The following is an 18,164-nucleotide window of genomic DNA, read 5'->3' as shown; positions in this document are numbered from 1 at the left end:
TTAACAGATAATCATCATTATATGATGATAATTATTATAATCCCAGTTTTGCTGTAACAATCGGAATTGTTGGTTTCATTTTGTATATTGGTGAGGTAAGAAATTATGATCACAGAATGTATAACCAAGTAACAACACACAGACCATTTTTTTTAACTTGCAATATGTTAACAATATTGACAGTGTTGATGAGCACATTATACTGTATACTTACAATTTGTGGTCTTTTTGAAAATATACCCATAGATAGACCCATAGAAAACATGTATACAACCTGTAATTTTGTATCACAACTTTATCACACGTTGACATCCACTTCCCTGCACTACAAATAATTGCTTTAATTTGATCCCTTATTTTTTTTTCTTTAACAATGAAAAGTATTCAACACAATGTTCCAAAGCATCCCTTTAAATACCCCGAATCCCTTGGTGTCTTGGGTGAGCATCTGGACATACCAGCTTGAGATGCTAAGTTCAAAGAAAGATGACAGAGGGGAGAAAGCCTACACATAACTCAACACATAAGCTTATATTTCTCTTGTTCCAAGGAGGACATTGGCTAGTAAATCTTTACCATTGTGTCTAGCCACTGACAAAATACTTTTATGTTACATCAAGGGATTTTCTGGCAGGAAAATCTTCCCATGATTGATAATGTCATCAAAAATGGGTTTAACATAAATCCTTTATCTTCTCAAGCTTTTCCAAATTAATGCCAACATTTTGGATGCAACTGTTTATTCAGCAAGAGGATAGCCTTGTGTTTCTGGGAAACCTTGCTTTCTGGTGTTTTTACCTTCGCTATGTAAACGTTCCTTGAGTTGGCTAAGAGTCCCTATACTTACCTAATCTTAGGATCATTCAAAGGGTAGTGATAACCTAGTTGAGGGAAAGAAAAGTTATACAGAAGGTCTCTTCAACACTGTTATAAGAGATTTGCATTTGCTTACAAACATATATAATACTCCATTTTACTCAACAGACAATACTGTTGTTACAATGACTTCCACAAATACAAAGACCTGTAAAATGACTAGTCCCTATTATCGTTTATGATTGCCCTTTCCTACAACAAAGGCAACACACACACACATTCCATTCTGCTGCTCAGATGGGTATTCGACACAACTGAGTTCTGGCATGGCGTAGTGACGATTGCTCCACTGTCACCTTAGCTTCTACCTGTCATTTCCCGAGACCTCCTGCCTCACCTTGATGCAAAGGTAAGTCAGCAGCATAGTCACTTAACATCATCAACTGTAACACATGCCCCGCATAGCATTCTCATATTGATATGTCAGTTGGTTATAGTACTATATCCAGTTTGTATGATAACATCATTTATATAAACACATCCACAGTATCATAGATCACGTTATATTCACATGTCCACTGTGTCAAAACACCACCACCATTATCCACTATATCGGTACATCACTTTCAGTTTCACAAATCCACTGTGTCATACTGGGAAATTAATTCTATTGATATGTGCACTGGTATGTTCTATCACTGCCATATGAATTGACCCCATGATGTGAAGTCAAATCATTTTCATGTTTACCCTCCTTGGTCCACTCGTTTCGGTCGCCTCAGCAGCTGCTCCGTTTGATTTGCGGGGAACGTACTCAATGTCAAAGTTGCTCTTGTGCCGACCTTTACCACGGCTCCAGGCAAACAGGAGCAGGAAGCAGAAGATGACCACACCCAAGAAAGAAAGGCAGCCCATCGCTGTAGATATAATGATGGTCTTCAGGTCTATGGGGACCGTCATATTATACAAGACAGTTCCGTTACTCCAAGTACTGTTGGAGTCTGTGAGATAGTTGGAGCTCCGATTCGTGTAGAGCGACCTGTCACTAATACCCAGGCTTTTCACTGCCAGTGAGGCTGACAGAGTGGCATTGCCCGCCGCATTGCTGGCAATGCATAGATAAACGCCACTGTCGTGCAGCTCCGCCATTTTGATTTCCAGGGTTCCGTCCGCCAGAACCATCACTCTGCCGGTGTTCCTGGCAGTTACAAAACGTCTGTGGGGGGTCACCCAGGCCACAGAGGGCTGTGGTGCCCCCTCAGAGAAGCAGGTTAGATGGACGGGCTGCCCCTCGTCAGCAAGCAGAAGCTGAGTGGTGTTGGGCCCAATCCTGGGCTTTGTGCAGGTAACATATTGTGAAATTAGAGGCTCCTTAAGATCCCTCAGGGGTTTCCCACGTAGGTGCTCAGGAGCACTGCATTCGGGCTGGACACCCCCAAGCTGCAGCAAGGGTGGCTTTTGTTCGTTCAGTAACCACAGGAGACGGCAGTCGCACACTAGCGGGTTGCTCCCCAGATTTAGCATCCGCAGATTTTCGGGCGAACCCAATACACTCTTCTCAAAAGAATCCAGCTGGTTTTGCGACATGTCTAGTACCCGCAGAGCACTGAGACCCAGAAAGGCCATGGGATCGATGTAGGCCAGCTGGGCTCCCCGCAGATACAATTCCTGCAATCGTGGAAGCTGGCCAAGTTCCCCATACTGAATGTATTGGATGCGACAGTATGATAGGTTGAGGTGTGTGAGGTAGGGTAGGTTGCGCAGCGCGGGACCAGGGAAGGCAGACAGGTTGGTGTTGGTGATGAACAAAGTGGTGAGGTTGAGGCCATGCAGCGTGAGAGGCGGAATGGCATCCAACCATTGCCAGTGGCTGATCTCCAGGTGGCGTAGCCGCACAAGCCTCTTGAAGGAGTACGGTTTGAAGACACCAATGCTGAGATGGCACATGCGGAGCTCCACCAGGTTGTGAAGGTGCGTGAGAGCGTCAGTGGGCACCACGGTTAAGTTGGAACGCTCCAGCGTCAGGCTTCGCAGTCCCAGCAGACCATTGAAGGCACGCTGGGAGATAAAGACAAGCTCGTTGTCGCCCACTTCTAGGGAGGTTAGCTGACGCAGGTCCTGGAAGCCGTGGTCCAGCAGGACCACCAGGCGGTTGTGGCTGAGGTCAAGAGTGGTGAGATTCCCCAGGCCTGAGAGCACTCCAGGGGGGACGAGTGTCAGGAGGTTGCTGCGGAGGGTAAGTGAGCGCAGACACGTCTGCCAGCGGAAAGAACCGGGCTCCACCACACTGATGAGATTGTCACTAAGGTTCAGTTCCTCCAGGTGAAGGAAAGACGAGAAGTTGTCTGGGGTTATGATCCGCAGCTTATTCTTGCTTAAGTCCAGGACACGGGTTTCAATAGGGATGCCTTCAGGGATGGTGGGCAGGCGCTTGCGGTGGCAGCTGACAGACTTAGTCTGTGGGGAGCAGTCACAGCGGGCAGGGCAACCCAGGGCGGAGCGGGCCAGCAGAAGGGCCAGAGCCCCACCCAGAAGAAGATGGCAGCAGTACAGGGCTAAGCGTTGCATGACTTTTTACCCACGATGACCTCCGTCACAACACAACTTCTTACTTGTCCAGAGATCCATCACGGTAGAGCACTAAAAAGAGATAAGACAAACCAAGAGAGATTTGTGAAAAAGCACATATTGACTGTTCAATTAGCACAATTTGTTCTATGTAGCTTGGATATAAAAAATACTCATTCCCTCGATGCTTCTCAAACTTTCCTAATTATTCACCTATTCATCCTCTGATTTCCCCCCTTAGTCAATCCTCCATTTTCTCAAACTTTCAATAGTCTTCTTCTGCAATGACTGGAGAATGCCTGGAAATGTAAATAGAATTAAATTACATTATGTAATAGAATAGCCTGATTTCAGAAGCTATGAAATATGAAAACTCATCATTAACATCTGTACAAAGATTGAAGAGCAATGGGGTGTTTTGAGGTTAATCGAAAAAGAGGTTCCGTGCCAGAAGGATGGACCCTAATTCCAGCAAGGTGAAAAGAAATGAAGGTTGTATTCCCTCTGGATATGTAAAACAAAGTCAGTAAACAGGGGGAGTGACTAGGTAGACAGGGAAGGAAGAGGATGGTTATTGAACCAAGGGATCCTAATACCCTGAAAGCCACGCCTTGCACACAGAATGGATGACGATCAAGTACCCCTACAGGCAACAGGTCGTTAATTGGCTTGGATTATTCAAATGAGTAGATAAAACATAGTCCTTGATAGGCTAGTCACTTAAACATCTATACATTATTTGAATCATGCCACTACATCTTACACTTAACTTGAAACATACCTAAGAAAAAACATTGTTGATGCTAAATTAGCATGTTATTGGGTGGCTGCCGAGCACTAGCTGCAGCAACTGGTGGACTGGTAGTAATAGACTGTTATCCATTCAAATAACTGCAAAATCCTGCCAATTTAAGCAGATGATTTGTACACGGATACAGATATACGCCTTACTCCGCTGCTAAGGTGAGTGATACATTTCCTAAATAGATGCAGCCAACAGACACACGCAAATGCACACGCCTGCTCATACACACACACACACAAAGCACTCACCCCACTGAGTCTGAGAGACTCCCGAGCTTTACTCTGCGCATCTTCTCCACCATCTCTCTCTCTCTTTCTCTCTCGACTATTCTATTGCTCTCTTATCTCCCCGTTCTCCTTCTCACACATCTTCTTCACTCTTCTTCTCCAGTCGTCATTGGCTTGGCAGAAGCCCCATTCGCTCCATGCTCTATTCCCTGCAGGCTTTGTTTTTATCGATCGAGACACAGACACATCAGATGCCTGGAATGTAGCCTTTTACAAAGAGCAGGCAGTTGCCACAGCAACCACAAACCCTCCCTCCCATCCGCTCTATGTGGTCTGCCAATCAAATTAATGAAAAAGCGAAAAAAGGGAGAGGAGGGCCACGTGTTTAATATTCTCTTGGTCTACACACGTAGCAAAAAAAGCTGAATTGAATATATTTGGGATTTCTACCTTCATTACTGTACAAGAATTTAGAGTGTCTCAAAACTGTCAAGTCTGTCTGGTTCCCTGTTCATCAACTGCTGTGTTAAGTATCTCTGTCTGCCTACATGTCTTTTCTCATTTCATCACCCACACACCTTACTAGCATATGTGTCTGATTGTAATGATATCACTGGAATAAGACTTTTACAATTATACATTTTTGAGGCTTTGTGTCTGTTTTTGTGATCTGTCTAGTGACCTATGCACTTTTGTAAAGCTCTCTCTTGGAAATCGCTTTGGATAAAAGGGTCTTCTAAATGAATAAATGTCTACCTGTCATTGGTAGTTCAGGTGATCTGTCTACCTGTCATTGGTAGTTCAGGTGATCTGTCTGCCTCTCATTGGTAGTTCAGGTAATTTAATTGTTGGGATGTGGGCAACATAGAATCCCAGAGAATGCAAGCGTAGAATGAGAGGGGTGAAAGGTCATTTGGATGGGCAGCCTACAGGGATAGCTTTGGGGGATTATGTTAAGAATTGGATTAGGTGGAGCGAAACTGTAGAAAATCTCATGGGTGAATGAGAGCCTAAAGGAGATGCATGAGTCATTGTGAAAACGAGAGGAAGTAACAGAGAGAGATGGGGGAAGAGAGACCAAGAGTAAAATACAAGATAAAGTGGAAAGCCTGTTATACACTAGTTATGGCTTATTTGCCTGCTGAGTTTTCTGCAACCTCAAATGCTCTAATACAATTCTTTACAATAACATGAAACATTCATCATAAGGTGTCTGAAAGGAACTTGCATGCATGATTAGATTAAATGTCATATTGTTCTTTTAAATACAAAATATAAATTGAGCAGTTGTTTAAACTCAAAGCAATGTGAACTTTGTACTTTTTTGTCATTTAGCAGACGCTCTTATCCAGAGCGACTTACAGTAAGTACAGGGAGATTCCCCCGAGGCAAGTAGGGTGAAGTGCCTTGCCCAAGGACACAACGTCAATTGACACGGCAGGGAATCGAACTGGCAACCTTCAGATTACTAGCCCGACTCCCTCACCGCTCAGCCATCTGACTCCCTTTACTTGTTCTCTTTACCCCTAATTTACAGAATTTATAAATTCACATCCACTTCCTTTCAAATTCTGTTGAAATGAAAATAATTACTGTCTTTCTTTTCTAAGCATGGACAGGAATTCCTAACACAAACACAATTTAAGACTTAGACACCAATTGTCTCATTAAAATTAATTTTAAAAATTGCTGTTGTAAATTGATTTCAATATAATATTTGTGTAAATCACAATTGTTGGTATCAATGCAACGTGTGTCACGATTCACTTGGCCCAAGAATGTGGATTAAACCTGTGCTCCAACAGTAGATGTACCTGCAAGTCATGGGAACGCTAATTTGAATAATGAACATATTTGAATTTATATTTTATCCTTCACTAGTACTTCGTTTTATGTTTACATCATTAAACCAATGGCTCATCCGCCCAAAAAAGTGACATTCAAATGTAGAAGTAGATGTAGAAAGTACTGCAGAAAACAAGGGTTAGAAGTGCATCAGTATAACAGTATTTCAGTGAGCATTCATATTGGCCACAACCACGCCCCAGTGTTTCCCTAGTGTTTTCCCTGTGTTCCCTGTCACTCTCTGTGTGCATGTGGTGTGGGTGTGTCTGTCTCTCCCACTCACGCCTGGTTCCTAGCAACAACACACCTGTGTCTCATATGTAATCAATGGATTTATAAACACAAACTATCATAAAGTCAGCAATGTCTGTGCATGTTAACCAAAGTTCAAAAGTTCACCTTTTATGTAAGTATACTACAGTATATAGCTGCATGAATAATACAAGTATTATACATGACAATTCACATATATGCATTTAGCACAGCAATGTGCACACAACCCATAACATATTTTGCATGGTAACACACATTGACTGACCTGAAATATAAGTCATTAGGCTATCCACGACTGCTTGATGTAACTTTTTCTGTTCCCCTGTTGTTGTATGGACGGTGTACAGTATATGCAACTGCAACCAATTATAAAAATATGTGGTTGTCACTATGACATTGCAGTTTGTAACATTAGTAGACATATAGTGTAGTATTGTACATGTTTAGGTGGGGCTACAAAGTTCTGTTGTGCTACATTCTATTCTGTTCTTGAATGGGACATCTGTTGTGGGCTGTACATTGATGAAAAAGTATGTTTCGTAGCCTATATGTTTTTTTTACTGCAGAATAGCAGGTGTGCAAAACTGTAAGATTGCCTTTTGAACACCAATGTTCTCTCCAGCAGAGAGCAAATGTCAGTCCAGCTATCAGAAGGCTGTTGAGATTTCACAGTTGAACTGTGTTTCCCTGCTAATTAGTGCTTGTGCATGCTGAACTTTGCCAATTAAGAAGCTCCTTTCTGCACCAGTGGACCTGTTTTCCTCTGGAGCAATGATTTGAAGAATCATTGACAGCTTCCTTCTTGAGTAGCATGTCTTCCCAGGTCTGTTGTGGCAAACAAGATTTGTTGTTGCTATGTTGACCATAGCTTTTGAACAAGAAGGAACGACACAAGCATTTGTGGTTCATCGACTATTTAAGAGGTAAAGTAGAATCTTTCTTTCATGGGAATCTTCCTTTTTTTATACACTAAGAGAAAAAGGTGTATTTTTCTTTTTAAAACCATGTTATGCTCATATCCATAATATAATATCCAATAATGATGTGTATGACTATACTGTATTAAACATTATGCAGGACGACATATTATTTATATATATATATATATATAAAAGATAATCAGCCTCTTTTAGCATGCTGGCTGATCCAAACAGCAACTAAGTAAAAAATAAAATATTGTTTTGATTTGATGCCTGCTGGAAAGATTGAATTACCTTTTTTTTCCATTTCATTATCTATTTTTGCTACAGCTGGTAATCATAAAAGTTTCCATTGAATGTCAACCAGTATTATATTTTCTTAGCAAGTGTTTTGTAGAATCCATCCATCTCCATTTGTTGTTGTCTATAATTCAAGTGTAACTTAAAAGACACATACTATTTCTCTATAACTTTAGAAAATGTATCTCTCTCTTGCATTTTCATGGCATACACCATCATTTCTTTACAAATTTGTTTGTACCATAACCCTGCCCAACCTAAAGCCTCATGGAAGACAAGGAAAAACTCCCAGTAAAACTCATTGAGATGCTTTTACAAACGGCATGGTAGTCATCAATTCGTCAATGTGACTGGAATGCAGGATTATAACTCATAATGGAGTTTATTTAAATGTTGTCTATCTGAAAATACAATTATGATCAGTATCTGTTTCTATTAATAATTAGCTAATGATTTGTGAATGTATCATTATGTTATGACTTTACCTGGTGAGGCACATGACTATTAACAAAATGTCACGGTTATTGGGTATTGATGCATTGATGCTGAGTTCTGTGGAACAGATCCATAGTGACTAGAGAGCGGATGGGTGAATTGCGCTGCACGCAAATATCAGATATCTGGAAGTTGAAATCCATGGATTTCACCTATTATGGTAATGACCACATGAACTAATGATATTAGTTCACACGGTTAACTAATGGTATTAGTTCACATAGTAGCCTGATATCGATAGGAATTGATCCATGATGACTGATTTAATTGATAGTAAACCATGTGTGACTCTTTATTATCTGTTGATGTGTGAAACATGAATACATAGCTTAGTTCCTTCTGAATTATGTATTAACTTATGATTAGGATATTCATGCATTAGTTGAAGCATTAATGAATGCACCATTATTGTAAAGTGTTACTTTGTTCTCTTGTTGTCAACAATTTTAAACTCCAGGGAGACATTTGTACTGTCCTGGTAGAGGCCTGTTGCAATTATGTGGTGCCATATTGATCCAATGTATTGACTGAGTCCCAAGTTATGATAGTCAGCTGAGGAATCTTGGTATTTCATAGAAAATTAGAGCGGTAGAAAGTATTCTAATATGTCAGAAAATATTATTGTTTTGTTTTTTTACACCTTAAATTGACAGTATCAGAAATGTAGGCCTATATTGTGTCTAGAATGACACTGGTGAGTCTTATTGTCACAATTTGGTTAATGGAGGTAAGGTAATTTGTGGACATTTACTTGGAGAAATGGTCATTTCTGTTAAGTGAATCAACGACAACATGTTATAGACAGATGCTGTTTTAGTTTGTTGGTTTTGAGCCTGCTCTATGAAAATTATATAAAGTTTTGATTATTTTATTCAGTGTGAATAGGTTCTCTGTGTGTGTCTGTCTCGATTATCTCGCTACCACGTTTTTTTTTGTTGTGTATGGCTCACTATATGAGTCAATCTAAGAGGTGAATCTTTTACATAGGCATGGTAGGCCACTGCCCATTTGGGGGTCCCCGAGGGCTGACAAACTGCCATATTAGCTAGCTAAGATTGACAAACTTGCATTATATCCGTAACTTTCTCGAAGTTTGAATTGAAAGTCTCACATCTACCATAGCATCAGATACAAAATTACAACAGATTAGCCAGCTAGATTAGTTGGAGCAAACAAAGTGTTTGTTGACCTTTAAAGTATTAACTGGGAGTGGGTCCTCCCACATTGTTTTATCCACTGCCAGCATCTTTCCTCTTGAGCTTTGGCTTTGGAAAGGAAAAATGACAACATTCTCCATTTCGCACCAAAACGACCTTCTTCAAATAGTGATCAGTTTCTACGGTAGGATTGGTCGAGGCCGTTTTGGAGAGGGGTTTTGCGAAAGTTCAATTGTATCAGTTGACAACATAGTTGACACCACTGTTCAGATAGTGTTTATGGCCACATAAATAAAGACACAATCAATAGATCAATGCACTAATTCAAAGGGGATTATCAGGTCTACGTGCTGCAGTGAGGCAGCCAAAATGTGATTTGTATTCATATCTCTATCTTATATCTTAAATTGTCTTCCTGATGTGTACTATATCACGTAACAGCATATTTTGTCTTCTTACTTTATAACTGTTTGATACTTGGATATGTGGTTATTGATGTAATTCACTATTAAGGTTTATAACATAACACTTTAAGCAGGGAGGGTGCTTTGAGGACAGTGTTCATCGTCACAACAGCTTCTGTATGTTGGCACTATCTCCTTTTGGATGACTAGTCCTACTTCCTGACTCTGTATTCCTGAGGAGAGCCAGTTAACGTTCCCTCTTCTTACATCTGATGCATACCAGGGGGATTAAGCAGGGTTCTCTGGCTCTGAATGGGGTCTGAGGATTAGTACTCTCCCCTCACCAAATCATTCTGGGGGATTAGTAGTGTCTACTGTCACTCACAGAATTTGGTGCACTGTAAAAAATATATATATACATACACATAAAAAGGTTTTTGTCAGTGACTTATGTTCTTACTAAAAAGCTTATTAAGGTTATCTGTTCATCAAGCAGACTTAAATACATAAATATTTAACATAAAATATAAATACATTAACACTGAAGAATCAAAAAGCTAAGAAAGTTTGTTCAAATGTAAAATAAGTTTCAGAAAGTTTCAACAACATAAGAAACAAATAACTAAGTATTTTGGTTTCAATCTGTGCCCTGGGTTGCCCTGTGCTGGAAACATATCTGTTTTACTAAGAAAAAGACAGTAGCTTATAATACAACACTTATTAATAAACTTTACCCTAACTCCTGTAGATGACTCAGTAGAACATGGGAGACTTGTCAATTAAATTGTAATTATGAACTAAACACAACTAAAATGTTTTAACCCTCGTGCTGCCTTCGGGTCACATGACCCAAAGGTTCATAACGAACCATCATTGTGTTTACCCAATTTTACCCAATACAAAACCAAATAAAAATACTTTTCTTTTAACCTTCGCAATGTGGGGGGTCTGAGACAGCCCGACGGTTAAAAGAAAATGCTTCACTTTGTTTTTGTATGCGGTAAAGTTGTCGCAATACGACGGTGGGTCACAATGACTGATGGGTCAGAACGACCCGAGGAGAACACAAGGGTTAAGAATTTGTAAAGTTCTGCATTATAACACAGAAACAGATTGGAGCAGAACAGCCCCAAAACTATTTTTATCAATCTATGTAGTCATCAGTCAGACTACTAACACCACTCAAGATGTGTAGTTCATACATTTGTCGGAATATAATGTTTTTAAATTAATTGTAATGCAAGTATGAGTTAAAACTGTACAGCATGACAGCTACTAAATGTAAATATTGAAGGATAGTTACACACTGATACGTGAGACTGGTTTGCAAATGAATCCCCCAAGTCGCTGACAAGCCTAGTGATGATGTGAAATGCTAACACTTCACAAGATTAGGGAAAAATCCACACACTTGCAACATTTCCTCATCAAATTGTCTCTGTCCCAACAGCAACTCTCCACTCATTCAACTCAGTCTTACTGTGAAATTCATAAATATTTATTTGGGCAGAGCAATCTTTCTAAGCAATCTTCTTCTGTTCTCATAGGTTCTCCCTTGTCAAATAGTGTTTTTTCCCCCAACTTGTCTCCCATTCATTACATGTATTCTCAGTTCTTTAAAAACCGCCTTTCACTTTAGAAAATGTATTTCTACTTAGTTTCATATTGTTAAACATCAAACTTTGATTTGCATTGCTATCATTCCTCTTTATTGCTTAGCAAGCCTTCATTTTGCAGATACTCTTCTAAAGGAAGACAACAAATGCTACCAAACCTCAAATGAGCAATCATTAAGCCACAACTCTAATTAAAAACGATCTGTTGATACAGACAAATTAGAGCCTTAAATGTGAAAAAATACAATATGCATTGCACCTGGATACGCACTGCCCTTGGTAAATTTAAACAGCATATAATGAAAAAAAAGGTCACAGCCATTATAGGGTATGTAAACTCTCTGGTGCAGCATGGTGTCGCCTGCACATCCTTGAAGATACTGAAGCTGTGGCTTTAGCTGTCATCTTCCCACAAGGCCATCTGCAAGGAGTGTGCTGTTGGACAGGTCAGTCCAGGCCGTGACATCCACAGAACAGATGCAGCTGCTGTCACTCCCACGGCTGTCCCCCCCCCCCCCCCCCCATTTGAGTTTTAATGTTTCTCCCTGCCCTATTGTTCCCCTGTGCCTGATTACCTGGACCTGTGTCTTGTTGAGTGTGTGAGGCCTTGTCCTTAAAAGATTAATGTCAGTTTGTACATAATAATAAATAAATAAACATTGAGGTGACATACGTTTTACTCATGCGCAGTACAGAGACATAAGTGTTTTCAGATTTTTCCTTGTAGAAGACCAACTTTTGGAAAACGCTTGAAAACGTGTGGACGGGAGAACGTTTTATCATACTGATATTTGAGTTGCCCTCTGAGGTCTGAGGTCTGCTATTTTATTCCTACAATGACTGGACATTTGCAACAGGTTGATGAGCAACAGGGGTCTGTGTGATCTGATCCTGAGGTTGTGTTTACCCTGGTTTCCCCCCGATTTAGTTTTCTCCTTTTATTATTGCCATTGTTGTCATTAACTGTAAAAACAAGCACACCTGAAGATCTTAGTCAGCTGGGTAAAAGGGTCAGCAAATATCTTGAGAATCAAGACTAAAATGCACTGACATCCACTGTTATATCCTTGCACATGGTTCTAGACAGGGGTGATGTTGAGCAACTTCATAAAGAAAAAAATAAGAAAAAATGTATTAAGTCTCAACCTTGTGAATTTTGAATTTCTAAATATTTTTGTATCATTGATCACTTGATTGCTTAAAGGCACCAGCTTGCTCAATATGCAGTTATTCTGGTCTCAGCGAGTTCCCGATAATGTGAGAGCAAGATATCAAATTCTTTACATTAACATGGAGCGTTAGACGATACACCAGCAGCTTAGCTGTTACCATAGAGCATTAGACGATACAATAGCACCTTAGCTATTACCATGGAGTGTTAGAGGATAAACCAGCACCTTAGCTGTTACCATGGAGCGTTAGACGATACACCAGCATCTTAGCTGTTACCATGGAGCGTTAGAGGATACACCAGCACCTTAGCTGTTACCATGGAGCGTTAGACGATACACCAGCATCTTAGCTGTTACCATGGAGCGTTAGAGGATACACCAGCACCTTAGCTGTTACCATGGAGCGTTAGACGATACACCAGCATCTTAGCTGTTACCATGGAGCGTTAGAGGATACACCAGCACCTTAGCTGTTACCATGGAGCGTTAGACGATACACCAGCATCTTATCTGTTACCATGGAGCGTTAGACGATACACCAGCATCTTAGCTGTTACCATGGAGCGTTAGAGGATACACCAGCATCTTAGCTGTTACCATGGAGCGTTAGAGGATACACCAGTACATTAGCTGTTACCATGGAGCAGTAGACGATACCCTGCAGCCTTTGTGGTTTCTTTTTCGCGGCCCTAGTGTTTTCAGTCGCTGCCCTTAGAAATACATAACCCAGGTACATTTTTATTCATTAACAAACACCTGTGGCATAGACTCTTTTTCATGGAATCTACATGGAAACTACATTTTCAGCTGTGTTGGTCATGTGTGTTAGATTCTTTGAAGGTTACTGATATTCTGTGGTAGCCGAATCATGAAAACTGTTGGAGAAGAAATGCAGACACCATGACGCCAGCATGGTGTCTTCCTGGTTTTGCCTCTGAGTAGTCATAATTCTTGAATTGATCCAATCCACACCTGCTCATGTCTGTGTATATAAGTAAAACATCTGCGTGAGGTAGACATGTATGTAAATGTAGGCTCTTTGAGGGCATAAGTAGGAATACTGTTCATATCTGCACAACAGTGCTGAATCTAGAACCCTGTTCCTATCGCAGACAGATGGGGGAACCTTGAGTTTGTTGAATCTAACGCCCACGGAAAGTACATCTGCAATGCTAATCATCCACAACTAAGGACACGACAGAGGAACCTCATCTTCCCTACAAACTACAAATACTGTCACTAATATCAATCAAACACTCTGGCTTGATTTAGGGGGATGAGTGTCATAGCTACATTGGGTAAGCTCAAAACGCTGCCACTTCCTTGCATCTATATTCGGTAAACAAGAGAAGAGAGAGGCAAACATTAAACTCTGCAGGCTTTTATCACAATTCGCATCTATCTGCCACTCCCTGGGGTTCAGCTCATATCCTCCTTCTCCTCACTGTGGCGTCTATAAAGTCTCACATGCATTGTGAATTGTTTCTTTTTTTAACCCTCGTGCTGCCTTCGGGTCACATGACCCAAAGGTTCATAACGAACCATCGTTGTGTTTACCCAATTTTACCCAATACAAAAACAAATAAAAATAATTTTCTTTTAGCCTTTGCAATGTGGGGGGTCTGAGACAGCCCAACGGTTAAAAGAAAATGCTTCACTTTGTTTTTGTATGCGGTAAAGTTGTCGCAATACGACGGTGGGTCACAATGACTGATGGGTCAGAACGACCCGAAGATAACACAAGGGTTAATGGATGGATAGAGATGGACGGGCAAAAAGATAGGTGCATGAGAGGAAGAGATAACAATATCTGTCAAAAGAGAGGCAGAAGACAATATGACCCCCCCCCCTCGTTTACTTCTCAGATTCCCTTCCCCCCCTAAGGAGAGACAGTTTTCTCCTCTCTGCTCCTCACTGTCTCAAGGGAGAAAACACACCCCTTACAGGTTGCCTTGGAAACACCTTACACACACATACACACGCACTACACAGTCATGCCTGCACGGCTGCCGTGGTAACGCTTTTTACTGGTTATTCATTCTCTCTTCTCCATTAGCTTGTCGATAGCAGACATATAAAGTTGGCAAGCCATGGCTGGAGACCTCTTCAGGAGCATAGCTCATTTATAATTCAGTTTGATATCTCATGTTTAAGGTCAAGAGAGAACTGTGTGAGGTTTTCACAAGTTTTCCTCTGCATGAAGAGCTATGGCCATTCAGAATCTCACCTCATACTATATTTACAGTAGGTACACAGGAGACCTTGTCCACACAAAAGAACGAGCAGAAAATGTACTTGGCTCACATCTTTTGATGTGTGATGTACCTGCTTTTAAATCTATTTAATGTCTGAAACTCTTATCAATACGTCTATTGCCTCTTTGTCCAGATAATCATCAATAACCCAATGGATCACAACACAAATGATTGTTTTTCTTCAGAAACTATACCATTTGTTAAGTGAGTCAATGTACTTACATTCATAAGGTCATAAATCATCCCATCTTTATTCAAATATTATTATTATATTCCAACATTTAAAAAACATTTTATTCACACACAACTCCTTTTTATGCATTACCTGAATTTCACAACATTCACACTCTCATTCAGTCTCCCTTGCTGCCTACAGTTTACGCAAAGTATTGACCCTCGTTAAATGTAACGGGTGACTGGCACTGGCCCATAATCTAATACATCACTCACAGAACAAGACTACGCCTATTCAGCACCCCCTATCACCCACCCCACAAGAGACGATGACGATGAAATCACCCACCCACAAAGTACTTATACGCCAGAGACGACAACTGACTGATTAAATTGATGTGCCTTTTAAATGTTATTTTCGGTTCACAGTCTGTCAGTAACAGATTAACAACAATTGTACAGCTGGTTTTCCTTCCCCTCCTCCGAACAAGAATTTTTTTTTACAGTATAATCTTGCCTCCGTACACTCAGTGACAACTACAGCATAAATGGTTCTTACCTTTTAAGTGTTGCTGCCAATTCCCAAATCCATACTCTGATTTATCTCACTGAGAGGGTGCCGAGCTGGCACTTACACATGCGCGCACAGCTGTACACACACACTTTGACGCTCATACACAGCCTCCGAGTGCCCGCTCAATCCTCTTTGTGTCATCCATCCACTCTGCCCTTCATGGAAACAATATCCTTTTATCTCCCTCTCTTTGATTACTGCACATCTCATCGCAAGGGTCGCACTGTCCTATATCTGCTCGTTCAACGAGACACCGCCGAACCCCGGGGTGAGACAGGATTTAGGGCAGCGACCGAGAGGAGGATAAGCGGAGATGAGGAAGCAGAAAGAGCACAAATGAAAAAAAGAGAGGGTTTCTTTACTGGTGTGAGCTCCTTGGTTGAGACGCAGTGGAGGTTCAGTTCAGCTCCCTCCTCTCTTTCTTCAGATCCTCCCCCCTCCTTACTTTCCTCTTGCTCATCACCTGTGAGCTGATCAGGCTTAGTCTAACCTCGCAGCTCTGAATGGGTAAAACAAAATCCACAAGGAGGTTTTTTAGGTCCCTCCCACCCTGGCTCTTTCTCTTCTCCCCTCACTTTATTTGACAACTTCCTTTATGACACATATGTTCAGCAGGCCCCTTTATAATTGTACACCTTTTGCCCTCAGTCCTATTTTTGTCTTTCATGTGTGTATTTTCCTCTGACATGCTCCCTTCTATCTTTTGGGACACCTGGCAGCTTGCGCAGATACCAGAATGAGAGTGCCACAGAGAAGTGTTAAAGCAACAGTATTGGATCAGCTACATTAACATTTACCTGTGGGGTTGGTGTCTCAGTGGATTTTATTAGTATCTTGCAAGCCTAGAACATAGATATCCTTATTTGGGCTGACAGTCTGCTTGCTGCCTTCTCACGAGGCAGCTGACACAGAAGACTGAGGAAGAAGACCAAAATAGAAAGAGCAGAGCAACGCTGGTGCGTATGTACTGTGAGATCACACAACAAACTAAATGATCACTCTACAGTTAAATATATTAATACATTCATATCATATTAATGTATATACATCAAACAGACTTTAGTAAATACATTTATATACAATCCACTACCCAAAAGTCTAGATTTCCATTACATTTTCCTGTGACGCTTATTTTCAGTTTGTTGGCTGTTGGTTTAATGCTTAAGTCTGTCTTTTGTGTCAGGGAAATGGCACTATTCTGCAAACCAGTTGTCTTTTCTGTGTTTCAACACAAACATTAACATTAAGAAAACAAATGCTGATTGAGATTTGTATTTTACTATTTTAATAATGACGATTTATGGATGACACACAGAAGCCCTTAATGTCACACAAATATTAACCAGATTTGTTTATTCAATCACTCAATCAATCAATTCTTCCTCAAATGTCTCCATGTTTGTTTTGTGAAATTCCACACCTAGGCTTTATGTTTAATTCATCACACCTTGGATAACTCGCCCACAACCACTTTGAACAGATTGTTATAAACCCCTACATTATTTATTTTACTTGGAAAACAAATCCTACCATTGATCCTTATACTAGTGAGAATGAATTAAAGCTTTCAAAGACCCTGGGGAAATGAAACATCTACTGTACAGGTCTTAAAAATATGTTGATATCCAATTAAAATTTCGAATTGATTTTCAATGGAACATTTTACGAAATCTTACATTATTCTACAAAGAAATGCTAAACTGTCTATTTCAAAAAGGTGGGCAGACATAGAAGTCATTTGATTTGGAGGGAGTGATTTTCCTAAATCCTGTAATAAAACTCAAATGTGGGGAGTTTCAAGTCGCTCCAATAAAAAGATCATTCATTCAACCAGTTTGTCGAGAAAATGATCTCCAGTCTTTTATGTACATTATTCTATCATGTAATGTTAGCAAGTTGCTAAAACATACAAAAAGCCTAAATACTTCTGGGTCCATTTCCTGTAGACAGATGAGTCCAAATTCATTAAATCTGCAATGAAAAATCTTATAAACTACTGATTCAGGTAGCATTGGACCAAATGCATGTTGACAAATTATAGGGCTATGGCGTCAGATTTGGCGTCATAAATCGAGAGCGCGTAGATTACTTCACACGCAGTTATGAACTTTTCACTCGCATAATGTAAGTAGCCTACTCGCGCACAAATTCAACAAACGAGAGTTGTGCAGACAGCTGCGAGCGAGCGCCTGACAAGCGCTAATAGTTTAACGCTGCTCGTGCAGTGAAATTCTGCTCGCGCGAGTTTAAATTACTTTTGACAATTTGGGGCGGAAATCTATGGTGGCACTGGCCCTCTATGATTGGTCGCTTTCAACGCGACCACACCCACAGGGACATCTTTGTACCTTGAGACAGATTCCGTTACAATTATTGGATTGTTAGACGAGGCCCCCATCATCTCTCAATATCACATGTAAGTCTTCAGGTGTCGCCGACATTTTTCCATCCACTGTCTGGAGTAGCCTCGTATCACTCCCTGCTTCCTGTAAAGAAAGCTATCAATAAAGGTACAAGGATGTCCCTCAGGGTGCAATCAGACATTCTCTGGTGCTATGCGATC

At 40.7% G+C, this 18,164-nt stretch overlaps 1 protein-coding gene across 4 annotated transcripts; it reads right to left on the bottom strand.

Moving 5' to 3' along the window:
- lingo2b (leucine rich repeat and Ig domain containing 2b) lies at nt 1-16,091 on the bottom strand. 4 transcript variants are annotated; one of them, XM_062470199.1, is made up of 3 exons: nt 15,587-16,085; nt 3,598-3,683; nt 1-3,456 (listed from the first exon to the last, which is right to left on the bottom strand). In XM_062470199.1, exon 3 carries the CDS (start codon nt 3,382-3,384, stop codon nt 1,546-1,548), a length of 1,839 nt encoding a protein of 612 aa, XP_062326183.1. In that variant the 5' UTR covers nt 3,385-3,456; nt 3,598-3,683; nt 15,587-16,085; the 3' UTR covers nt 1-1,545. The 4 variants fall into 4 exon arrangements, with proteins under 4 accessions (XP_062326183.1, XP_062326185.1, XP_062326182.1 ...); XM_062470201.1 differs by lacking the exon at nt 3,598-3,683 and having other exon boundaries at nt 15,964-16,091; XM_062470198.1 differs by lacking the exon at nt 3,598-3,683.
- Nucleotides 16,092-18,164: the final 2,073 nt, after the last annotated feature.

Source organism: Osmerus eperlanus, chromosome 9, assembly GCF_963692335.1.
Source record: "Osmerus eperlanus chromosome 9, fOsmEpe2.1, whole genome shotgun sequence".
NCBI classification, from domain to species: Eukaryota; Metazoa; Chordata; class Actinopteri; order Osmeriformes; family Osmeridae; genus Osmerus; species Osmerus eperlanus.
Note: the sequence above shows the minus strand (reverse complement) of the source record. Positions and strands in the feature narration are given on the sequence as shown.

Excerpts from the sequence above, each read along its gene's own strand:
- lingo2b (XM_062470201.1), bottom strand. The coding sequence starts at position 3,384 with ATGCAACGCTTAGCCCTGTACTGCTGCCATCTTCTTCTGGGTGGGGCT.